Source organism: Oncorhynchus mykiss, chromosome 12, assembly GCF_057628025.1.
Source record: "Oncorhynchus mykiss isolate SJ-2025 chromosome 12, ASM5762802v1, whole genome shotgun sequence".
Lineage (NCBI taxonomy): Eukaryota > Metazoa > Chordata > Actinopteri > Salmoniformes > Salmonidae > Oncorhynchus > Oncorhynchus mykiss.
In genome coordinates this window covers 91,078,237-91,103,270 of record NC_143033.1, presented here as the reverse complement: position 1 = coordinate 91,103,270, position 25,034 = coordinate 91,078,237, and the positions used below count along the sequence as shown (strand labels likewise).

The 25,034-nt window shown below is 41.7% G+C and overlaps 4 protein-coding genes across 5 annotated transcripts in view; 1 reads left to right on the top strand and 3 right to left on the bottom strand.

Annotated features, from left to right (window-relative positions):
• Positions 1-640: 640 nt before the first annotated feature.
• Positions 641-2,095, bottom strand: LOC110486843 (oxaloacetate tautomerase FAHD1, mitochondrial). The gene has a single exon (XM_021558667.3). It carries the CDS (start codon positions 1,924-1,926, stop codon positions 1,270-1,272), a length of 657 nt encoding a protein of 218 aa, XP_021414342.1. The 5' UTR covers positions 1,927-2,095; the 3' UTR covers positions 641-1,269.
• Positions 2,096-2,310: 215 nt separating this feature from the next.
• Positions 2,311-8,360, top strand: LOC110486842 (hydroxyacylglutathione hydrolase, mitochondrial). Of its 2 annotated transcripts, none has more exons than XM_036972969.2 (9): positions 2,311-2,450; positions 3,162-3,352; positions 3,451-3,515; positions 3,667-3,784; positions 3,879-3,987; positions 5,774-5,877; positions 6,107-6,208; positions 6,733-6,812; positions 7,047-8,360. In XM_036972969.2, exons 1-9 carry the CDS (start codon positions 2,378-2,380, stop codon positions 7,144-7,146), a joined length of 942 nt encoding a protein of 313 aa, XP_036828864.1. In that variant the 5' UTR covers positions 2,311-2,377; the 3' UTR covers positions 7,147-8,360. The 2 variants fall into 2 exon arrangements, with proteins under 2 accessions (XP_036828864.1, XP_090050161.1); XM_090194035.1 differs by lacking the exon at positions 2,311-2,450 and adding an exon at positions 2,697-3,003.
• Positions 8,361-8,787: 427 nt separating this feature from the next.
• narfl (nuclear prelamin A recognition factor-like) lies at positions 8,788-16,142 on the bottom strand. The gene is made up of 11 exons (XM_090194034.1): positions 16,044-16,142; positions 15,265-15,360; positions 14,793-14,936; positions 14,496-14,628; positions 14,240-14,374; positions 12,966-13,084; positions 11,356-11,485; positions 11,161-11,233; positions 10,853-10,990; positions 10,446-10,603; positions 8,788-10,114 (listed from the first exon to the last, which is right to left on the bottom strand). The coding sequence occupies exons 1-11, from the start codon at positions 16,107-16,109 to the stop codon at positions 9,873-9,875; spliced, it is 1,434 nt and encodes a 477-aa protein (XP_090050160.1). The 5' UTR covers positions 16,110-16,142; the 3' UTR covers positions 8,788-9,872.
• A 122-nt stretch (positions 16,143-16,264) lies between these two features.
• Positions 16,265-25,034, bottom strand: part of LOC110486830 (hexosaminidase D) — a 17,868-nt gene continuing 9,098 nt past the window's right edge. The window contains exons 6-14 of the mRNA XM_090194033.1: positions 24,506-24,670; positions 24,055-24,238; positions 23,734-23,805; positions 20,323-20,527; positions 19,811-19,893; positions 18,392-18,467; positions 17,959-18,057; positions 17,710-17,799; positions 16,265-17,542 (exon numbers count right to left, since the gene is read on the bottom strand). Of these exons, the coding sequence (XP_090050159.1) occupies positions 17,350-17,542; positions 17,710-17,799; positions 17,959-18,057; positions 18,392-18,467; positions 19,811-19,893; positions 20,323-20,527; positions 23,734-23,805; positions 24,055-24,238; positions 24,506-24,670 (1,167 nt within the window). The 3' untranslated portion in view covers positions 16,265-17,349. The remainder of the gene's footprint in view (positions 17,543-17,709; positions 17,800-17,958; positions 18,058-18,391; positions 18,468-19,810; positions 19,894-20,322; positions 20,528-23,733; positions 23,806-24,054; positions 24,239-24,505; positions 24,671-25,034) is intronic.

Genomic DNA, 25,034 nt, shown 5'->3' with positions numbered 1-25,034 from the left:
CAGACCTACGCTGCCCTTATTTACCGCCATTATAGACAATGGTTGAGCCGCACAGCGCGAGCCAGTTACAGATGAGAAGATACATTTGACTGTGGATTTGAGAAACTGAGAAATGACGGACTGTAATCAAGTCAGACAGAAGTTACACAAGCCTGAAAATCTGGAGTCCTTTCCTGGAAAGAAGCTAAATGAAAAGGCTTGTTTGATCCTATGACAAGAAACATTCCAGTTGAGAGTTGTTGTAGGTTGAAAGAAATCATACCATTTTCACACTACCCTGCCGACCCGAATCAAGCTTTGGCTCCGATATCAATATCAACTAGCCACTATGGTGGACACATGGAGATGGAGGGTGACAAGGAGTTACCTCTGGCCAGAAGTCTGATACTCTGATCACTTCCAAAAAAACACAGGTGTAATATGCTGTCTCATAAAGCCAGTGGATGAAGACAGTCTCCTCTCCACTGTTATAATGGGATAACATGCAGCAGGCCCACAACACAACTAGAGCAAAAACCTCCCTAAAACCTCCCTAAACTCAATAAGTCACGTCTTAAAAATCACTCATCTGTGACACTGTAGTGGAGACTCAATTTCATCTGTGAAATGTTGGAGATGATAAAAGGCACGCCAATATAAATTAACAGGCTGTAAATGTTTAATGTGACTACTTCTTCAGGCTGATTTGGCTTTGAAGAGGATTGGATCTGTAAGAGAAAAATCCCATGATTGTTTTTCCTATTCATAGTAGAGTAGACAGGAGTTCAAAATGCCATGGGCAATGTTCCTCACAAACAGGAGAAAAAGACAAGATTTTTTAAGGCGAACATTCTAACTGTGATCACAGTGATGTGCTGTGGCAGAGGCTGTTGTCTAGAGCAGAAAACAACAATAGGTCAGGATAAGATTAAGATCAGCACCTGGCCCACTTATTGAGCATCTGATTTAGTGAAATCTACTGGACCAGAAATTCAAAACAAGACTTCAAGTTTTGTATCTATCATATTTCCCATTGTAAAATCAATACATTTTTTTAGTCTAATAGGCTACATTGTAATTCTGTATTAGAATCTTTGAGTAAGCACTGCCCTCTGCTGGTTTCAGAAATGCAACAATGTACTTGATCAGTGTGGCCATTCTGCATGAAATAGGCCTGCCTAATGACTCTAGTGTAATTCCATACATTTCATCCAGCTCTCTGCTCTGATTAAAAGCAAATTACAGAAATGTACCATACAACACAGATTTTAAGAGTTTGCTAATGATCTGTCAAAGTCTGCCAACTTTAAAAGTCATGCTGACAACATCATCTATGCCAGCATGTAGTTCATCGTGCACCTGCACAGCGGATACACCCTTGGGAGTCCCTGTGAGAATCAGATCCCCCTCTTCTAGGGTGATGATCTCACTGATGTAGCTGATGAGAAAGGGAATGGAGAAAATCATCTGAGAGGTGCAGCCATTCTGGCGCATCTGGCCGTTCACATTGAGCCAGATCTTCACGTTTCCCGGGTCGGGTATCCGCTCTTTGGGGATGAATTCACTGACGGGACAAGATGTGTTGAACGCTTTGGCCAGAGTCCACGGAAGACCTTTAGACTTGCAGTCATCCTGGACGTCCCGAGCTGTCATATCCAAACACAGGGCGTACCCTGCGACGTGTTGCATCGCGGAGGATTGGGGGATAGCGGTGCCTCCTTTCCCGATGACCACCCCCAACTCGATTTCATGGTGTACACTGTTGGAGTATTTGGGAATGAGGATAGGTGAGCCCTCTGTCAGATATGCAGATGGAGTCTTCAGGAACAACACGGGCTCTGTTGGGACGACGTTATTCAGCTCCTTTGCATGGTCGGCGTAGTTCCTTCCAACACAGATGATCTTCTTTCCCCACTCCCAAAATCGAGATATATTTCGTGAAGTCATTGTAAAGAAATATTGTCAAGTCTACAGCTGCCCGAAGCAGTTCTTACCATCAAAACGACCTTTGCCCGCTGCAGCTTCCTTGAACAAACCTGTCAAACGTACGGTATCCCAGAGTGGACAAAAAAAGTTGACGTGTTACATAATAAAAGTTCATTCAAAAATATGAGATATTTCGATACGAAATAAATGCATTATATAAATATTACAATGAAGCTAAATCAGTGCATATATATTACAAACTCAACCTGATTACAAATATGACGTCGTAAGGTTCCGTGGGTTCGCTTTCTCCAGCCTATCAGCTGATATTCACGAGCTACTCCCCTCGCATTCGATTGGTGTATCTGTGGAGGTCAACGTTAAAGAAGGCGGAACTCTTCATTAAACCAAACGAGTTTGGTTCCTGTACATGCGATTGCGATATTAGCAAACAGCTACAGTGTTGCTGGCTATGTTTTACAGGTCACTGGTAGCGAGTGCCTGCACTCTTGGCGTTCTTGGAGCCGCTGCAACGTATAAAATTGGTATGTTTCGCTCACATCCCGATCTTTCAGGTTCTTTACACAGCTACATAACAACCCTGAAAGTTTCTAAACGAACTGTCACTGATGGCACGCCAACGTAAGGTTAGCTAGCTTTCATATTTGTAATTTACACAGCATATTCAAATGCTAGCTAGCTACTGTCAAAGCAGCCATATATCTTTGAAGCAGCTGTCCCGGGCTAGCTAACTGGTGTTCATTAGCGCTTAGCAAGCCCCTGATGCTATTACATCATCCCCTTCCTTGTCTGGCATTTCCTCTTACAATTCTCTCACACACAGACTGAACTGAAGGCTTAGCTACGCATAGAATTTGGCAGCATCGAAATATTTGCAAACCATTGGATTCCAGTTATTTTAATGTATTATTCTGATCTTACTCCATAGTACTTCGGTTTTGTGTTCTCTGGCTGGCTTGTTTACTTTCATGTGAATGACAGCTTGAATAAATTGAGAACAAGCTCTCTCTGACAGGGTTACAATAGCTAAACTTTACTTGGCTGTTCTCCAAGAACCACGTAGCCCTTGTGTACATTGTAAGCACGTTTACCTTCTGTTTACCCTGTATGTGAACTGTATTTTTCAACGAAAATGGATTGGTTAATATTATGGCAACTATTTTATATTTTTACGATGACAAATTGGTTAGTGAGTTCTGTTATGTCTAATGTGATGAATTGTAAATATTGTGTAGCCCCTGCGCACGTCCAAGCAGCCCTTCTACACAAGGAAGCTCCTGATATCCCGATAAGGAAGTCTTTACTGGTGGAGCAGAGCGACATGAAGGTAGAACTGCTGCCAGCCCTCACTGACAACTACATGTACCTTCTCATTGATGAGGAGTCAAAGGAAGCTGCCATCATAGACCCAGTTGAACCAGTGAAGGTATGAAATGAAATATAGCCTGCTGTAGGTTTGTTTTGATGGATCAACAGTAGGATATGATGTATATACATTTTATAATCATTTGATTGTCTCTTCAGGTTGTAGAAGCTATCAGAAAGCACGGTGTGAGACTTACAACAGTTCTGACTACCCATCACCATTGGTAAGTCCAGATGTCAATCATTGTTTTGAATATCACTCAGTGCAAATGACTCAGCGAAATTACCATTGTGAGCAGTCCAATAACACTGAGATTAGATATACCGACATAATAGGATTTCCATGTACCATGCGTTGTCTCCTTCTCTCTACAGGGACCATGCGGGAGGCAATGAGAAGATGGTGAGGCTGGTGCCTGGTCTCACTGTGTACGGAGGAGATGACCGGGTGGATGCCCTCACTAAGAAAGTCAAACACTCCAACACGTTCAAAGTAAGGCCTTTATACCTGAGTAACTACCAGCAGAATAACCTATGTAATAACCATAACAGACCTAAAACAAAACACCTGTCTATTTCATTGCCAGGTTGGTTCACTTACAGTCAAGTGTTTGTTTACGCCATGCCACACCACTGGCCACATTTGCTACCTTGTGACCAAAGACAACAGCACTGAGCCTCCAGCTGTCTTCACAGGTAAGCTACTGATATATTTCCAGTTTGACTGTATCACCTACTGTAATAGAGAGCAATAGTAATGGCATGTTGGCTAAAGCCCATGAGAAATTAAAAGGGGTTTTGGATAAAAGCCGAAAATAAGAACTGTGTTAAACACAGGCTTAGGAGATCTTATATGTTTTGTTCTATGAGATCATCTGTCAGCTCCCTTTGTGAATTTTGAAGCATTTAGTAATCAAAACAGCACATAAAGGCTTCATAATTCATAAAGGTCATGTTAACTGACTGATATTCTCGTAGAACAAAACATATAAGCACTCCTGAGCCTGTGTTAACCTCAGACCTTATATTTTATATCCTAAAACCACATTCTTTCCAAATTGGTTCGTTCAGCCATTCCTGAGGTACACTGCATGACCAAAAGTGTGTGGACACCTGCTCGTCGAACATCTCATTCCAAAATCATGGGCATTAATATGGAGTTGGTCCTCCTTTTGTTGCTATAACAGCCTCCAGTCTTCTGGTAAGGCTTTCCACTAGATGTTGGAACATTGTTGCGGGGACTTGCTTCCATTCAGCCATGACGTGAGGTCGGGAACTGATGTTGGGCGACGAGGCCGGCGTTCCAATTCATCCCAAAGGTGTTCGATGGGGTTGAAGTCACGGCTCTGCAGACCAGTCAAGGTCTTTGACACCAGTCTCGACAAACCATTTCTGTATGGACCTCTTTGTGAACGGGGCATTGTCATGCTGGAACAGGAAAGGGCCTTTCCCAAACTGTTGCTACAAAGTTGGAAGCATTTAATTGTCTAGAATGTTATTGTATGCTGTAGTGTTACGATTTCCCTTCACTGAAACTAAGGGGCCTAGCCTGAACCATGAGAAACAGCCCCACACCATTATTTCTCTTCCACCAAACTTTACAGTTGACACTGCATTAGGGCAGGTAGCGTTCTCCTGTTATCCGCCAAACCCAGATTTGTCCGTCGGACTGCCAGATGGTGAAGCGTGATTCATCACTCCAGAGAACCCGTTTCCACAGCTCCAGAGTCTAATGGCGACGAGCTTTACACCACTCCAGCCAATGCTTGGCATTGCACATGGTGATCTTAGGCTTGTGTGTGGCTGTTAGGCCATGGAAACCAATTCATGAAGCGCCTGAAAAACGGTTCTTGTGTCGACGTTGCTTCCAGAGGCAATTAAGAACTTGGTAGTGAGTGTTACAGATTATTTTTATGTGCTACTCTGTGGTCCCGTTCTGTGAGCTTGTGTGGTCTACCTACCACTTCACGGCTGAGCCGTTGTTGCTTCTGGACGTTTCCACTTCACAATAACAGCACATACAGTTGACTGGGGCAGCACTAGCAAGGCAGAAATTTGACAGACTGACTTGTTGGAAAGGTGGCACCCTGTGACGGTGCCACGTTGAATGTCACTGAGCTCTTCAGTAAGTCCATTCAACTGCCAATGTTTGTCTATGGAGATTGCATGGCTGTGTGCTCTTTTTTTTTATACACACGTCAGCAATGGGTGTGGCTGAAATAGCCGAATACACACACTTGGAGGGGTGTCATGTATTCGGCTATAGAGAGATCTAATTTTCTTTTTTTTTAATCTAGGAGAACTCTATTAAGTCTGAATAGACTCGTCGTAATGCAGTTCCAGTCATAGGGGACATCAATCTCTTAACAGTTCTGATCATTAAACATAAGTTACCTAAGTAAACCTACAGTAGTTATCTATGTATTATTAAATCAGCAGATTTTCATGGCAGCCCTTTGACCCTTGTTATCTTCCTGTTTAGGGGACACACTGTTTGTTGCTGGCTGTGGGAAGTTTTTTGAGGGTACAGCTGAACAGATGTACAGGGCATTGATAGACGTGCTGGGACGTCTGCCCCCTGAAACAGTAAATATACCTCTATCACACTGTGTTAAATGAACTTCTACATATGATAACTTTCTTTACATGTAATGACAGCTACTGGATTAACACTATTCAGTGTCTGTCTTTTATAGGTTAGAAACGGTCAGTTATTATTACATTATATGTGACCAAGCACGTGTGCTGACAAACTCTGTCGTGTTAACACGACAGTCACGCAGCAGATGGGAACAATAGTGTGTTTGTGTTCCAGCGTGTTTACTGTGGTCATGAGTACACCGTCAACAATCTGAAGTTCGCTCGACATGTGGAGCCCGACAACGAGGTCATCAAGAAAAAACTAGCATGGGCAAAGGTATATCTTGATACATTTCATTAAAGGCCCAGTGCAGTCAAACACATGATTTCCCTGGGTTTTATATACATTTCCTCACTGAGGTTGGAATAATACTGTGAAATTGTAAAAAAAATAGGATTAATGCCCTTAGTGTAAGAGCTGCTTTTAAAAGATTGTCTGAAATTTCTGCTGTTTTTGGTAGGATGGAGTTTTGGCCTTCCATGGTGAAATCACCATGCGGTTAATAGACCAATAAGAAAGGGTTCCAAACCTCTCTGCCAATAACAAATGTTCAGGTTTCCCCTCCCACTCAGACCACTCCAAGACAGTCATAGCTAAATATTTAGACATTTCCCTTTTGCTATAAGAAGCTATTTTTGACCATTGTTTTCAATTAAAATCACATTAATTTATTGAATTGTTACCCAGAAATGATATTGAGAAAAACAGCTGCATTGGACATTTTGTGTGTGAACACATGGCCATGGTGGTCTTTAATGTAATCAAGAAAATGTATAATCTGCTTTTTATTAAATCCGTAGGAGAAAGTCAGTAATGGAGAACCAACCATCCCCTCCACTGTGGCTGAAGAATTCAAATTCAACCCCTTTATGAGAGTGAAGTAAGTACAACTAGTGATGGACATTTTTATAAAGCACTTGCTCAAGTGGGCACAAGCAGCACTGATCTCTTATACGAGCATCAGACAATCCACAAGTGCCCTCTTGAGCTTTGTGTCATAGAGGAATGCGGGGAAGATGAGGGAGAGGATTTTTTAGCATGGAAATGAAAGTGCCAATGCTCACTCTGTATGTAGTGAAATAATTGAAGTGACATTCTTTGCTTTCTATTCCAGAGAGAAGTCTGTGCAAGAGCATGCTGGGCAGAATGACCCTGTTGAAACCATGAGGAGTCTCCGTAAGGAGAAAGATGGCTTCCGGGTCCCCAAGGACTGACTGCAGAATGGAGTCTAGTGAAATCCGTTCCACTACATGCGTACCAGTGCACTGGACTTGTTACTAACAACTATGGCAAAATATTTCCTACCTGTTTCATTCACTACATAAAATACTGTATTTACTACATTTCAACATTCTGTACATTAGCTTGTAGACCTAATGCAAGCATCAAGCAAAATATTGTAGTCTCGTCACGAGGAAGACTAGAGATGGGAGTATGAACTGGATTTACAGAATACAATTTGATATGTATTGCAGAAGATTGATTCAAGAATCTACTGAAATGTACAGTTTGATGTAGAGTGAATACAGTATTGATATTCTGTAATGTGAAAAATAATACTTTAATAAACCCCAACAATTCTTATCTGCAGAAGCAAAGCCAAACTATAAAGAGCAGGGTGAAGCTTGAATAAGTAGATTGTCTTAATGTGCAATGTTTGTAAATTAATTTAGACTTTTTGTCTCTGTATAAAGGTTTCTTATCAAGTGTTTTATTATTTTAATATGGTATATTCACTCAACAATATTTCCGAGGTTTGGGGTATAGTCCCTTTAGAGAAGCCAGGGCTACCTTAGTGTGATTGCTGGACATTTAGAAAATCAAGACTGAAGCGCTTCCAAACATCTCTCATACTATAGAAAATAAGACAACTTATGCTCTTTGATAATCAAAAGCTCCATTATATATGCATACACACATCAGTCTTTGAGTGCCAATGTGAAGTTCGTGATGCATAGGTTTTACTAAAAGCTCCATATATATATATATATATATATACACACATCAGTCTTTGAGTGCCAATGTGAAGTTCGTGATGCATAGGTTTTACTAAAAGCTCCATATATATATATATATATATATATATACACACATCAGTCTTTGAGTGCCAATGTGAAGTTCGTGATGCATAGGTTTTACTAAAAGCTCCATATATATATATATATATATATATATACACACATCAGTCTTTGAGTGCCAATGTGAAGTTCGTGATGCATAGGTTTTACTAAAAGCTCCATATATATATATACACACATCAGTCTTTGAGTGCCAATGTGAAGTTCGTGATGCATAGGTTTTACTAAAAGCTCCATATATATATATACACACATCAGTCTTTGAGTGCCAATGTGAAGTTGGTGATACATAGGTTTTACTAAAAGCTCCATTGTCTCCTTCACAGAAAAAGCAATAAAGCAGCTTGTTTATATTGTTGGCCTAACAATTAATTTCATATTTGTGAGAGATTCATATCCCTAATGACTATTACCCGCTTGCAGAATTCTTAGGGTAAAACGGTGATGTTTGCTTGACATTCTGTATTAACATTTCACCACATCTATAACAAGAGCTGCTAAACATTTAGTTTAATATATAACCAATATATTTTGACATTGCTAATATTACTTAATCCATATTAAATGGTTGAACCTAGCTGCTTAACTGACAGAGCATACCGTATGAAGGTATGTGCCTCTTGTTCTCACCATGCCATACAAAGGAAGAAAACACTGAAAACATGAATGTAAATATTGAAAGTGTATGCTTATTTCTACAGCTAAAACTGTTCCTTAGTATCGTGTCAGTATGTATATCAATGACTGCTGGTACATGGTGAATAACGTACTTGAAAGTTACACTAACATTTTAATATGCAAAATATGTATCATAGATTCATTATAAATAAGGCAGAAATGATATACATTTAAACTAAAATATTTCTTTAGAATTCCATCAGAAAACATTTCAAGAGTCCAAATCCTTTTCAGTGCATACAAGAGAAATATCAGAATTTGCTGCTGTATTCATAATTAGTGCACACTTAAATGTAGTAATAATTATCCCAACCATACCAGTGGTCTGGTATGAATTAGCTTGTGCGTATACAATCTATCTAGAAGAAAAATAAACACACCTATTTAGGCAAGGTGCTGGCTAGGTGCTGGCTAGGTGCTGGCTAGCGGAGTAGAAAACTTGAAAAGAGAGCCGCACACTCTAGGAGCTCAGATGCAAAAATTGAATTACCAACGTTTCGACAACCAAGCTGTTTTCATCAAATTTTTGCATCTGAGCTCCTAGAGTGTGCGGCTGGCTCTCTTTTATTTTCAAATAAATAAATGACAGGCCACCACAGTAATTAAGCACTTGGCGATAATGCTCTATTTGATCTGACAGACAGTCCTTTAAAGCACAGACAGAAGGATAGAGGGATGGATAGACAGAGAAAAGAAATGGGGGGAACTTAAAAGCAGAGAGAGGAGAGAGACAAAGAGACGGTAGAGGAGAGAGACGGTAGAGGAGAGAGACAAAGAGACGGTAGAGGAGAGAGACAAAGAGACGGTAGAGGAGAGAGACAAAGAGACGGTGAAGGAAAGTGCTACATTCAGTCATCCAGTACATATGGAGCATAAACATTAACCCAAGGTCAAGTTGTGTGATTTCACTCAATGGTTCAAATAATCCTAGAATAGGGATGCATCTCAATAGACAAAATGTATGAGCATCATGCCTTTTTCTTTATTTCTACTGATATTAAAGAACTAAGACAGGTGACAGAAAATACCCAACAAGAACCGGCCATGTTGCTTCCACCTAACCTGTGTTAAACTCAATGGAGATGAAACAGAGAGGGCTACTTTAGACTATTGAGATGCACCCTGACACTTGAGGACAGACCATTCACTTACAGAAACCCTTCAACATCCTTTCACCCTCTTCTTCACCATTTGACAAGGAGTCCGTTGGTGGCCTTGTCCACTGCATGGTACTGTGTGTGCAGCAGCTCCCTGGCTCTCTCCTCTCCTACACTCTGTAGCCAGGACTGGTAAAGCTCTGCCACGTGCTGGTCCTCCTCTGGCACTAGAGGGCGCTCCTCCTTGTACAGATCCTCCACCTGCTGCAGCAACTCCTTGTTGTTCTGCTCTGGTAAGGGCTTCACCTGGCCTCCCCCATTCAGACAACCTGTATACACACACAGTGAGGAAACACAACACACAACTGGTTTTACAAGTTCACTTTGACTTGAACCAAAAAAATGAATTACAAACAGGAAACATTCCCCAGGGGAATTCACGCAGTGTGCTTTCTAACACTAGCTGCTGCCTGTGGTAGCTTCTGTGCAGATGTAGAATAGAGACTTCAACCATAGCAGTAAAAAAATCAATGGACGAGACATAATTCAATTCCACCCACTTGAATGTGGGATGAAAAAAAACATGCATTTGAATATAGTATCTTGTGTTTATATTAAACGCAAATGTAAACCAACAAACAAAGCCTCCTCTTTCCTCACCTGACGGACAGGCCATGACCTCTACGAAGTGGTAGGGTGACTTTCCCCTCTTGAGTTTCTGCACCAGGTTCTGGATGTTGCGGAAACCGTAGGTTGCTGCGAAACGCAGCACGACCACACCGTCCCTTTCCAGGGTCACCTCCTGGAAGTCCTTGTTCCTAAAGGGGACAGGTTAATCAGGGTTGTGTTCATTAGGCACCAAATACAAGAAATCAAACTGAAACTTGGATTTGTCCAATCAGAAACGCTGTTTCTTAAACATGCTCTAATCTCAGGGTTAATTCTTCTCAACAAATCTATACATCCATGGCTGATAGGAAGCAGAGACAGACTTCCCTGAAAGCTAACCAATTAGCAGAGGTGAGCTCCTAACAGGGCTTTAATACTGCAGGGCCAGACTGACTTACTTGAGTGTCTTGTAGGTGAGCTCCTTCACCTCCTCTCCAAACAGCTGTCTGGCAGCGTGTGTGAACACATGATGGAGGTATCCTCCTGAACCGCTCCCTGCATGGCCCAGCAACTCATCACCACACACACTGCTGAACCTGCAGGGACACAAGTGCATGCACACATCAGCAAGTGTAGAGTTCTTCTGACACACGCTGCGCACACGCACACACGCACACACACACACACACACACACACCTTCTGGAGTTCTCCTGACACACACGTATGTATTAATTTATAGGTAAAAGATGAGGTTCAAACCCTTACATTGTATCTAATGGGGCTGGCTCCACGTCGCTGAGCAACATTTTCTCTTCTTCTAGCATCTTCAGAACTTCTCCTGTCATGAAATAAACAGAAACAGACATCAGAAAATGTACATTTAAAAATGTGATTCAAAACAGAAAACACACACAGAGACTTTGAATACTATCTGCCATAGTGGTTTCATGTCCTCCCTACCTGAAGTGATGACACAGTCCACCTCTCTGGTGTCAGCCTCCTCCAGGTAGAAGTCAGGCCTGGAGGCCTCCAGTTTTTTATCATAGCAGGGCATCACAGTCACATGGTAGATCTGCTGTGGGTTCAGGCCCTGCAACAACAACAACACACACCTGTCAGTCATATCTCTTAGAAGATCTCATCCTACTATACAGACATGATGGAATCATCATCCAAAATGAACACAAATTCTTATCATCTATTAAACGTTACTCTCCATCTCTGATCTAGATCCCCTGACTCCATTTAGTCTATTCCAAAACTAACATCTAGATATTTAACCCTGCAGTCTTCATCGCTGAATGTCAGACTCCTGCATCATCAGCTGGCGGAATTATTGGGGGGCTTCCGGTTCCGAACAATTATATTGCAGGTCAGAAGCTTTTTAAATTAAGAAAACACTTCTTTTTTTTTACAAACCCAGGAGCTGGTCGTTTTGCATTATGTGAATTCCATTCTGTGAGCGGTGAGGCAGACATAGAAGGCTACCAGCAGGGAACTGTCCATTATTTGTGTTGAGCTGAAACATTTTTATTTGTCCATATGTAGAGCTTATGTTCCCTTCCCCCACGTAAGAATACACTGCCAAGTTGACTTCCCCTGGCTAGCCTCTCTCCATGTGAAAATGGCTAAAGTAACAGGACAAAGAAAGAAAAGTTCTGATGGAGGAATACACAATCGTGGAAACAGGTGCTGCGCGAGTCATTATGGACACGGTCAACAACTCGCTAGATGGATGCACAGCCTGCAAAAAGAGCAAGCAGGTATGTGTTTATGTTTATGATAATTCAGGTCATTATTAGTGGATGATTGTGTTAATTCAGGCTGTCGTACATGTAGACCGTACGCAGGACATATAACATTTAAACCAGTGCTGCTGGTAAAAGTGCAGCCTAGTAAATAAGTTATTCTGGGAATAAGTACTTTAGTGACTTGTCAATATTTTTTAAACCTCCCGCTTTGGTCTGGATGTGTCAATGTGTAGTTTATATACGGCTAATCTATGAGCAGAATTACTGTCTTACCTCAATTAACCACAAAATCCCTAGTTTAAAAGCGACTGTTTTCTGTAAGCTGTGGTGTGCCATTTTCCCTAACTTCCCCCTTTAAGTTTCAATTCAATTATTTGATTATCTAAACAATATTGAATGTAAAGGTCTTGTTTCGTTATGTCGGCTACAGGCTCTACAGGCTTTCATGAGGTAAGAAGGTTAATTGGAAGGCTCCTTTTTACAAAGCAATTTGAGTTGTCAATGTGACGCATTGCATAGTGAAGAAAAAATATATATGGTTCTTAATTCATGTTGAATAGACATGCAGACAAATTCATTCATGCAGGGAAGAAGAATATTAGCCTACTACACAGGAGTCACAAACACTAAATAAATAGATGTTATTTGGCGGGTTGACGGATCAACTCGCGGAACAATTTTATGCGGCTCGGTCAGATTGCACAGAAAGATCTCTCTTGATGTCGGGTAGGCTCAGAATTTATGTGGCTGGAGTGGGGTGGGTGCAGCTCCAAAAAACAGACCTATGCAGGACTCTAGTGTCAATGAGCCCCGACCAACCTGCTGGCCAGCGAAGAAGCCCTTCACCAGAGAGCCCATCATCTGCTGTGGGGAGCGGGTGGAGCTGACGTAGGGCAGGATGAACTCTCCATGGGTTTTCTCTGCATAGCAGATCCAACCTGAAGACAACACAAGCCTGTATTATTACAGGGCCTGAAGACAACACAAGCCTGTATTATTACAGGGCCTGAAGACAACACAAGCCTGTATTATTACAGGACCTGAAGACAACACAAGCCTGTATTATTACAGGGCCTGAAGACAACACAAGCCTGTATTATTACAGGACCTGAAGACAACACAAGCCTGTGTTATTACAGGGCCTGAAGACAACACAAGCCTGTATTATTACAGGGCCTGAAGACAACACAAGCCTGTATTATTAATGAACCTGAAGACAACACAAGCCTGTATTATTACAGGGCCTGAAGACAACACAAGCCTGTATTACTACAGGGCCTGAAGACAACACAAGCCTGTATTATTACAGGGCCTGAAGACAACACAAGCCTGTATTATTACAGGGCCTGAAGACAACACAAGCCTGTATTATTACAGGGCCTGAAGACAACACAAGCCTGTATTATTACAGGGCCTGAAGACAACACAAGCCTGTATTATTACAGGGCCTGAAGACAACACAAGCCTGTATTATTACAGGACCTGAAGACAACACAAGCTTGTATTATTACAGGGCCTGAAGACAACACAAGCCTGTATTATTACAGGGCCTGAAGACAACACAAGCCTGTATTATTACAGGGCCTGAAGACAACACAAGCCTGTATTATTAATGGACCTGAAGACAACACAAGCCTGTATTATTACAGGGCCTGAAGACAACACAAGCCTGTATTATTACAGGGCCTGAAGACAACACAAGCCTGTATTATTACAGGGCCTGAAGACAACACAAGCCTGTATTATTACAGGACCTGAAGACAAGCCTGTATTATTACTGGACCTGGAAGAGACCAGGGCCTATATTTATAAAGTGTCTCAGAGTAGGAGATTATCTGTCCCCCCTCTTATTCCCTCTTCTGGCCGTGACCCCACTCTCCTAGGGTGTCTCAGAGGGAGTTGGGATATGCAAAAAACACATTTCAAATTAAAACACACTTGTACATGTGTGAAACAGGACAAATAGAAGTACCCACCACTTCTAATCTGATGAACCTTGTGAAATTGGGCCCTGGTTTCTGAAGTTCTATTGGAAGGATTCTGACCTGGAGATAATCAGGGGCTAGTTAAGGTGTTGAGGTACAGCTGGTTACCTGGGCAGGCAGAGGCCAGCATGGGCAGGGCCTGCTTGTCTTGCTCCTTCCGATGGAACCGCTCCACAAACTCTCTCTGACTCTCCAACAGGCTGAAGGTCCTGCTGAAGCTGGTGTCAAACACGTGGTGAACTCCTGAAACACAACAGTCAGTATATTTGATCTAAATATAATGTATCTCACTAATGTGTCAGATAAACCGATGTCCTATATTACACAGATACACAAAGATTTATATTTTAACCTTCGCACTCACCCAGACCCTTGAAGAAGGCGGTGAGCCTCCTGCCTGCATCACTGCTGCTCAGGCCGTAGCGTGCTGCCAGGGAGGCTCTGGACTGTGGGGACACAGACACCACCACCACCTTCTGCTCTGCTACACCTGCCTGCTGGGGAGATGAAGGGAGACTAGTTACACACAGAGGAGACAGATACAGACACCATCATCATCACTAAACACGCTGGGTTGAGTATGACTGGTGGGTCCTGTTAGTGGGTCTTCAGATGGATGCCAACACACACACACACACACACACACACACACATACACTACCTTGTTGCTGCGTAGCACCCTGTAAATCTCTTCATGACTCTGCTGTGTGATAAGGACACTCTCAGCTGAGGTGATGCAGCCACTGCAGGCCAGGCAGTCATTCAGAGTGATCTTAGCTTTCTCCAGCTTCTGCTTTCCACCATCCTGGAGACACAAAGAACAAGTTGGAGTAATATTGTACTGTAGGTTAACAGTGAGAAAGAAAAAGTTTGTCTCAAAAAGTAGCATCTGCTGCTTAAATTAATTTGAGAAAGTACTTGACAAAACAAATCCCATAAGGCAGCCATATTGCTTTTACCGATCCTGTGTCTTCAGAACAAGTTCAGGTGAAGGAGAGATGAGAAGAGCAACAAGAACGTTTTGAGATTCACCCTCAGTGAAGTAGGCTCATGCCAGTTGACATGTTAGTCAATGTAACATCATCACAGCTCCAGCTGTGGTCACTATGTGGGAAACATTGAAGCATACGCACCTGTTTAACCTGGAAATAGCTCCCATCATCTTCTATTTGAATTTTAGCCACAGATCGGCCTTGCTTCTTCTCCACCTTGACTGGTTTCACACATTCCTAAGAAAGGACAAGGGGAGCAAGTAGCAATCAGTTTAGGGGGGAAAGTACAATCCCAAACAATACTAGCTAGCTTAGTCACATCGTGCTTACAGTACAAGAACCAATTCAATTAAAGTAAAAGGAACTAATGGTGTGTCTGATGACAGATACAAGTGGACATCTTTGGCTAAGTTATTCAACCTAGGAAGTTAACTAGTTAACGTTAGCTAGTCAAATGAGTCACATGTCATTTCGATGACCTAGCGAGAGCGCAAAGCAACTAGGTAGTAGAGGAGGCTGGAAGGAAACAACATCTCTGAATCCATTCTAATGATCTCATTCCAGTCATAACAATGAGCCCGTCCTCCTAAAGCTCCCCCACCAGCATCCGCTACGAGTTAACTAGGTTAAAAAAAAGAACAAAAGCGGGTTCAATTGAAACCACCATTGCTTCAATCAATTTACACAGCAATGCCAATAACACAATATACGCATTTGGAGTTGGACAGATCATACTCTATTTGACAGCTAGCCAGTACTTTAGAGGTTAGCTAACTACAGTAGCTAGCTAGCTAACTAGCTACTGAGAGTGGCGACCCACTAGTGAGTCATTAACATTAAAATAACCACATTATACCTATGCTAAAATTAAATAAAACGTGTTTAATAACATGATTGTTGTATGGTTAAGTGTTATTTACCTGGGAAGGAGTGATAAAATCATCTAGATCTGTCAACTGCAAAACACCGCTAAATTGGGACACCATGTTTAGTGCTGCTGTAAAGCAGTTTGTGTTTACTTTGAGTGTCGTAAAGATGTTTCGTCAGAGAATGTGCTTCTCTCATACCAACCAGATTTGATCCTTGGTATTTTTAAACAGTACCCAAGTTTACCGAAGCGATGAAATGAAAATAAATAATGTGCGTATGAACCCCATTTATTTAAGCTCTCAGAATTCACATACCAGAATCAAATCATATAAATCTATGAATCAATGTACTTTTTAGGCTATGATAAAGGAAACCAAAGGTGACCAAAACTTGAAATGTGATACCATAACCTACATATCCAGGGAACTGTCAGAGCTCCTCTTTAAAGAAAATATCAAGTATTAACAATAAAATAACAATAATCAAGTTAAAAACTTGATAATCAAGCATAATCAACTAATATGCGCAAAATACACAATCTTCAATTTGTAATGACTGCACAATTAATTTGTAATGACCAATGTTCAACAATGTTGTACAATCAGACAGTGTTTTAACCTGAGACTGTGCAGCAGCATATCAATAGAACATAAAGAGCTACGCTCTAAAGGCATGTAAAGGCATGTTAACATTGCAGTAAAATATAGACTGCATGAATCTTACAGTGCAATTTGATCATAACAGGATCAGTGTTCCTTTCTGTAGTCTTCATATTCAAGCATACACTTAATAATTAATTTATATCTGCTCATAACTCATAGACCATCCAAGGCCCTCATGCTAAAATTCCAAGCAGTAAAAACATATTATGCCATGGTTACTGGCAAAACCCTTAGCTGCATCATTATGTGGCAACAGGGAGGATCTAGAAAAAACATATACAGGAAACCTATAATGATAATGCAATACAGACAGTGTTATAACAGAATGTCATTCTCATCAGAACTCCCCTCTACAAATAAACAAACAGGAAAACAAACATACAAAGAAACAGATTCAGTGCAGATTCTGCTACCATACTGTATACAAAGAGCTGATGATTTGCAATGTAAATATGAGCCATGTGACACGTTACTATTCAGCACAATCAAACAGTAAATGGCTTGTAAAGCCAGAGAACCAAATTGTGGACCCTAGTTCCAGGCTACAACTAGCACCAGCATAACTATGGTCCAGAGTATTTCCTGGTCAAGTCACACGGTCTTGAAAAACTCCTTTAGACATACCATCAACAGGTACTATGTGCAAAGTTACAACCCAACGGCATCAGGTCTGGAGACTGTACAAGACCAGTCACTATAAGGTCTTCAGTGACTTGGGCTGTCCGTTCAGTTTTAGGATTCGCTCGGCATCCCGGGCGTTCTCTCTCAGTAGATCCATGTTGGCGTTGACATTCTCCTCCATCCACTCCTCCACTGTGTCTGGGAAGTAGATAGCCTCCATCTCCATACGGAAGTTCTCTATGTACGTCTCCCACTTATCCAACAGTCTGGAAGAGGAGACAAGGGTTTAACTAACGAAGAAGAGGCACTTTTTATTCCATTGTCCTCCAAGTGGCTGAATATCTCTCATACATCCAGATAATGTCTCTGTGGCGTTAATGATGAAGAGAAAGGTGATGGCTAACCATCACGAATTTAAAAAAGCAATACTTACTTCTTCAGCCGACCTTGGAAGAATCCTATAATTCTTGGATTTGCAAAATTATATTTTCTGTGGTAGCGACTGAAACCCCCTTTGATGTGGCTGTATGAGATAATCATCAGACGAATAGACAATAAATTGTCATCAGAAAAATATATGGTATTTTCTTTGCATCTGAATTAATTATTTGCTTCTAATTACTTAAACTGTATTCTTCATACTCTGGAATCACAAATAAAAATTGAAGCGATGGATGCTTACTAGTGTTTCATGAGGGCCTCCACCTCCTTCTGCAGGTTTGTGTGAATGTAAAACACCATGTGGTAGATCTGAGAGCCTGAGAAGGCTCCACTCCCCTCACTACAGAGGCAGACAAACAGGAGAGAAAGGTCAAGCACTTTACCAAACAACATATGTTTTGTTAAGTTCACAAAGCAAGGCATTTCAAGTAAACCATATGTGACATGGTACAGTACAGGTTGACTTAAGAAAGGAATGTAGCCACACACTCTTGCTCTGACACAAAAGAGAAATCACCAAGTTCCACCTCCTCACCAATTTTCAGGTGTACGTTTTCCTTTCTCTAGAAAATTGCAATTGGTCTTTCTCATAATACAAAACAGTATTTCAGTTGAAGTTGACTCACATTTGATTAAATAGTACTGTTCTACTACTAGCTGAGACTACTACTAACCAGATATCTTTCTCCACCTTGATGTTGCAGCCCAGTATGTGGTGAGCCTCCATCTTTGCATTTTCATCAAATGCACCTGTCCAACAGACACATGCATAATGTTAGTTACAAGACCGGTGTACTGTAATACTTTACCGATCTCATGTCCGTAGTGGACACGTTCTCTGGAGAGCTCACAAACTGCACAACACTTCTGAGTAAGAAGCTTTGGTTAATTTCATTATATTCACTAGGTTTCTGTCAATTGCTTTATTGTCTTTTGTTTGGAGCACATGTCTGGTTTCTCAGTCTTGTAAATGTTGAGTGCACCCACGCTCACATAGTGCCAGGATAGGTCTGGTTTATTGTATTTAAAGAAAGAAATCGACTCAACAACTATCTTTTGGTATTTTTTTCATTACTCTACCGTTGATACAGTCCCTACGTTTTTTTGTCAGCAGTCAGGTTTTCAAGATATAGGATTTTCAAGAAGCAGTGTCACTTGCCACATCATCATGATGATGATACGTTTTGAATCATATGATGCATTTTACAAAATGTAGTTGTTGAGTGGATTCTTCCTTTAAGTGTTCATTTGGATATGTTCTCATGAGTTCTGGTTGAGAATTTGTTTGGGGAGGCTGTAACTGAGCCTAGCAGACCCCACCTGTTAGAGCTCTGCTACCAACCAAGCCCGGCTGGACCAGACATTATACATCGGGTTAGGACCGGATAGGGCCTGTTTTTTCATCAATAGCTAGGGTATAGGCAGGACTTGGGTATAACTAAACTGATCACTATCATTTTCAAGCTGAGCCATTTGCGTGTGCTTTGCTGCGCAGCACAGTCATATCTGACTAAGATCATAACAAGGTGTAAGAAGTGCTTCAACCTCATCAAATATAAGCCAGGAGATCATTTCACAGGAAATAATAATGTTCCTAGAGTTTTGTCAGTGTTAGAGTGATGAAAAGTAGCTTACAGCTAGCTAACTGCTGTCTCATGTCTCTTCATTGAGCAGAGAAGCCCAAGCGGAGCTGTTGCGATGGATATTCACAGTTATTTCTGATTTCTGGTTTCGGGCAGGGCCGGGCCTTAAATTTGGCAGACGCAATCAGGCCTGGGTAGGGTAGGGCCTGAATGTCACGGGCATGGGTAGGGCTCGGGCTTAAAATTCATGCTTGTGCAGGGTTCTACCACCTGTGCCTTTATGCTTAGGCTAGTTTTTGCCTGTTAGGAGGCTTTTTCTTTTTGAATACTGACATTTTGAAGTCAGACATTTGCAAATATATCAACATGTACATGTATCACCATCATCAACAGCACTGTGCAAATAGAATAAATAACACAAATTTGCACCTCTACTTGCCTGCCTCCTGATGAATCTTTGTCCTTATGACTGCGAGAAGGTTACTATTTTACAGTTCCCCTGGCACTTACCATGCTTTAAGCTCTGTAGACACATAGCCAGGGAGGGAATGCCAACTGGGAGGAGTTCACACAACACGGTATGGTGCTCAAACCTGGAGGGTAAAATATTTCAAACACTTAGGTGCAGCACATCATAACACAGACACACAGTAAAAGACAGGATCATCCTGTTGATTTAGTTTAATGGGCCAACGGAATGAGTTATGAGTCAATTAATCTAGTTCAACTATATAACATCATGCTTTATACAGTATATCTTCCGCATGCTCTGGTTTAGTACACACACTTTGAACATTACCAAGACATCAGTATCAGAGTCAATGGTGGTTGATTAGTGTCAGGGTTGCAAAATTCTGGTAATTTCCCCCAAATTACCAGGTTTTCCAGAAATCCCTGTTGAAAGATTCCTGGAATCAGAAGGGAATAAGCATGAAATCCGGAACCCTCCAACCAGGATTTCTGGAAAACCTTGGAATTTCGGAAAAGTAACAGAAATGTTGCAACCCTAATCAATGTCTTACCTCTGCCATCCTGTTAGCAGGATGCCATGGAGGGTTATGGAGGGGTATTTGGTCATAGAGTTCATGACCTTTATCCAGGACAGATGGTTCTGTAGCTGATAGTCAAGAGGGGTCCATCGCTGGTCAATACCTGTGCCCCCTTTAAATGCACTGGCGAACCATATACCCTTGAAACCGGCCTCATGGTATCTAGATATCAATGTTCCTGTTCAAAATAAAAAACAATAAAATGGGGTATTGGTAAACATCATATTTTCCCTCTCTTATTCTAAAGCTGTAAACAGTTTTACAATGGTCTAGATTCTCTGTCATCGGTAATAACAATTACCCCACCGAAGACATTCTGTAAAAAAGTATACTCGGTCATAACATACTTTATATGGACAAATAAAATTCATAAAATAAAAATGTGACATCTTTTCCAGTCGGAGGGTGGTTTAACCTTCCAGAATTGGAATTGTATCAACTTGCTACCCAAGGCTTTTACTCGTGACATATAGTTGAACTCACTAAAGAGGAACAATGAGTTCATATTGAAGATGCACATGCTCATCCCCAGAATCTTTTCATGTGTCTATTTTCAAAGGATAAAGCTAAGAACATTGACAACTTCATAGTTAAGAACACTTTAACAATATGAAGAAAATGAAATGTATTCTATAAGAACCAATATCACTGCCATACAATTCAACCCTATGGAACAATCCTTGGATAGCTTTTCAGAATTCACCAATAAATTGGTCCACATAGAAAACTAAAGGCATAGAAACTGTAAATGACTTGGTAACAAGAAATACATGTATTTCCATGACAGAATTAAAAAGCCATTTTGGACTGACCAATGTAGATATTTTCAAATATATGCAATTTAAAAGTTGCATATCACAACATTTCAATTTGAAATCTTTTGGACATCAGAGCAACCTTGAGGGAATCTTATCTGAGTCATAAATGGATGTTCATATGATAGGTAAGATATAGAAAAGCTTGCAGAGAGCCTATCCAACTGACAATCTCTTAGAATTATTTTTAAACTGTTGGAACCAAGACTTAAAAGGAACTGACATTCAAAACTGTAATATGTTATGCTTTACGGAGTCGCGGCTGAACAACGACACTATCAACTTACAGTTGGCTGGTTATACGCTGTACCGGCAGGATAGAACAGCTGCATCTGGTAAGACAAGGGGCGGCGGACTATGTATTTTTGTAAATAACAGCTGGTGAACAATATTTAAGGAAGTCTCGAGCTATTGCTCGCCTGAGGTAGAGTATCTTGTGATACGCTGTAGACCACACAATCTACCTAGAGAGGACTAAGATCAAATCGTACTACACCGGCTCTGAAGCTCGTCGGATGTGACAGGGCTTGCAAACCATTACAGACTGCAAAGGGAAGCACAGCCGAGAGCTGCCCAGTGACACAAGCCTACCAGGCGAGCTAAATTATTTATATGCTGCTACATGGCAAATAACACTGAAACATGCATGAGAGAACCATCTGTTCCGGAAGACTGTGTGATCATGCTCTCTGCAGCCGATGTGAGTAAGACCTTTAAACATGTCAACATTCACAAGGCCACAGGGCCAGACGGATTACCAGGATGTGTACTGCAAGCATGTGCTGACCAACTGGCAGGTGTCTTCACTGACATTTTCAACCTCTCCCTGGCCGAGTTTGTAATACCAACATGTTTTAAGCAGACCACCATAGTGCCTGTGCCCAAGAACACTAAGGTAACCTGCCTAAATGACTACCGACCCGTAGCACTCAGGTCTGTAGTCATGAAGTGCTTTGAAAGGCTGGTCATGGCTCACATCAACACCATTATCCATGAAACCCTAGACCCACTCCAATTTGAATACCACCCCAACAAATCCACAGATGATGCAACCTCTATTGAACTCCACACTGCCCTTTCCCAACTGAACAAAAGGAACACCTATGTGAGAATGCTATTCATTGACTACAGCTCAGCGTTCAACACCATAGTGCCCTCAAAGCTCATCAATAAGCTAAGGACCCTGGGACTAAACACCTCCCTCTGCAACTGGATCCTTGACTTCCTGAAGGGCCGCCCCAGGTGGTAAGGGTAGGTAACAACACATCCGTCCTCAACACATGGGCCCCTCAGGGGTGCGTGCTCTGTCCCCTCCTGTACTCCCTGTTCACTCATGACTGCACGGCCAGGCACGACTCCAACACCATCATTAAGTTTGCAGATGACACAACAGTGGTAGGCCTGATGACCGACAACAATGAGACAGCCTATAGGGAGGAGGTCAGAGAACTGGCCGTGTGGTGCCAGGACAACAACCTCTCCCTTAACGTGATCAAGACAAAGGAGATGACTGTGGAATACAGGAAAAAGAGGACTGAGTACTCCCCCATTTTCATTGACGGGGCTGCAGTGGAGCAAGTTGGGAGCTTCAAGTTCCTTGGTGTCCACATCACCAACAAACTAACATGGTCCAAGACAGTCATGAAGAGGGCACGACAAAACCTATTCACCCTCAGGAGACTGAAAAGATTTGGCATGGGTCCTCAGATCCTCAAAAGGTTCTACAGCTGCACCATCGAGAGCATCCTGGTTGCATCTCTGCCTGGTATGGCAACTGCTCGGCCTCCGACCGCAAGGCACTACTGAGGGTAGTGCGAACGGCCCAGTACATCACTGGGGCCAAGCTTCCTGCCACCCAGGACCTCAATACCAGGCAGTGTCAGAAGAAAGCCCTAAAAATTGTCAAAGACTCCAGCCACCCTAGTCATAGACTGTTCTCTCTGCTACCGCACGGCAAGCGGTACCGGAGTGCCAAGTCTAGGTCCAAGAGGCTTCTAAACAGCTTCTACACCCCAAGCCATAAGACTCCTGAACAACTAATCAAATGGTTACCCAGACTATTTGCACTAAATATGACTCAATAATCAATGCTTTCTGGGAATGCTATACAGTCCAAAGGTTATTGGTGGAGCTAGAAAGTTGGCATGTTATAAGTATTACAATGTCAACTTACTTTTAACCCGTCTGCTTGCATATCTCAAGACATATGGCATATGGGGGTGTAGTGAGATACAATGGGCTGGACAATTCTCTCATCACTCATCTTGAAAAACATATACTAAAAACTTGGGAATCAATCAATCCGCCATCATTAACACAATGGAAAATCTCATGATTTATTATTTAAATAGCATGGGCGACCGAAAAAAAGGCCATGTGAGAAAAAAATGATGCAGGCACTAGGGATTGGGGTGTGAGCATGTGAATCTGGGCAGATTAACTCTAGTCAATGTTTGTGCGCGTCTGTAAATTGTTGTTCGTATGTGTATGTTTGTATCTGGGGTGGAATTTTTGAATAAAAAAAACATTATTACAAAAAAAGTATTAATGGCTGAAAACATAAACATACCAATACCATCTGTATCCATTTTCTTCAAATAGTTCCATATTGTTGGGGAAGCAAGATCCTGCAGGCCTGACTCTAGGGGTATGAACAGATGAACAATCAGTTATAGAGCAACTAGTCAGACACTTAGTGGGGTTTAACAATTTCCATTGTAATGCACATGGCATAATTCATTGTAATAAACATGGTATAAAGTTTTAAAATAAAGATATAACATAGAAGCACTTGTGTGTCCTGAAGTCAGTCAGTTCTAATTAGAAAAACATACATTCATTTAATCAATCCACAGTACAATAGGACTGCTAGGATATCTCATCATCACACCTTTAATAGTGGCAGGGCTGATCTTCCTCAACATGTCATCCCACAGAATCACTCTGACCCCTGACCTTCTCTCTGTGATGAAACGGGCCAATGACACTGCATGGTTCAGGAACATTTTCCCAACATCCCCCTTATTGCTATGTAACCAGTTTTTAGAGTCCTGGCTCTCTCCCAGACCCCTTACCTGAGGAACATGGAGAGACACACACACACACTGTATTATGAATGGAACTATACAAACCAGGGGGTATGAAAAATGTAGGCCTATCTCATTGGTATTATAACAATCTACTTGCACTTTATTTGCATATCTCAATATCCTGCAGAACTGAAAGTCCTACAGACAGATACAATTACATACATTAGTAGTGTTCTAGTTCATACACATACAAACACACGGCGTACACACACACACAAAATCATGCACGCACGCACACACCCACCCACAAACCTCATCAGCCCCCATGTGGAACCAGCGTGCGTCAGGGTGACAGTCCATGACCTGGGAGACCATCTCCTTGACCAGAGCCACAGAGCCAGGGTGGTGGGGGTTCAGACTGTTAGGGAAAGCACTCACCTCCCTCAGGTGGAAATACCTCTCATGCTTCAACACAAACTATCAAGAGGAAAATAAGAGGAGGACAGATTAAAGAGGAGATTTGTGGCATAGTTTTTACCCCACAGGCAACAGTGGTTAAATTTCATTACACAATACAATGGAATAGTATCACTCAGAGCCATATATTTAGATAGATATCTAGCATGGCTCTGGTCTCACTTAGTGCAGTCATGACTGAAAATGAGCATTCCAAGGATTATATAGTTATTCTTGCTTTTCTGGTATGGTTAGAATATGAAACAAGTGATCCGCTTATTTAAGGTAGCCTCAGGAGAGACTGAGGAACCAATATGAGTATAATACAAACAGACCAGCTGTGTAGTGTTTCAAGTTTAAGTTTTATTAGTCGTAAGGAACGGAA

Bases quoted from the DNA above. Each gene is read 5' to 3' on its own strand.
- LOC110486843 (XM_021558667.3), bottom strand. From the start codon at position 1,926: ATGACTTCACGAAATATATCTCGATTTTGGGAGTGGGGAAAGAAGATC.
- LOC110486842 (XM_036972969.2), top strand. From the start codon at position 2,378: ATGTTTTACAGGTCACTGGTAGCGAGTGCCTGCACTCTTGGCGTTCTT. The intron at 2,451-3,161 runs GTATGTTTCGCT...AATATTGTGTAG, and splicing joins CGCTGCAACGTATAAAATTG to CCCCTGCGCACGTCCAAGCA. The intron at 6,209-6,732 runs GTATATCTTGAT...TTAAATCCGTAG, and splicing joins AAAAACTAGCATGGGCAAAG to GAGAAAGTCAGTAATGGAGA.
- narfl (XM_090194034.1), bottom strand. From the start codon at position 16,109: ATGGTGTCCCAATTTAGCGGTGTTTTGCAGTTGACAGATCTAGATGAT. The intron at 11,486-12,965 runs GTTGGTCGGGGC...TTGTTGTTGCAG, and splicing joins GCTTCTTCGCTGGCCAGCAG to GGCCTGAACCCACAGCAGAT. The intron at 11,234-11,355 runs GTAGGGAGGACA...ATTTCATGACAG, and splicing joins GGACTGTGTCATCACTTCAG to GAGAAGTTCTGAAGATGCTA.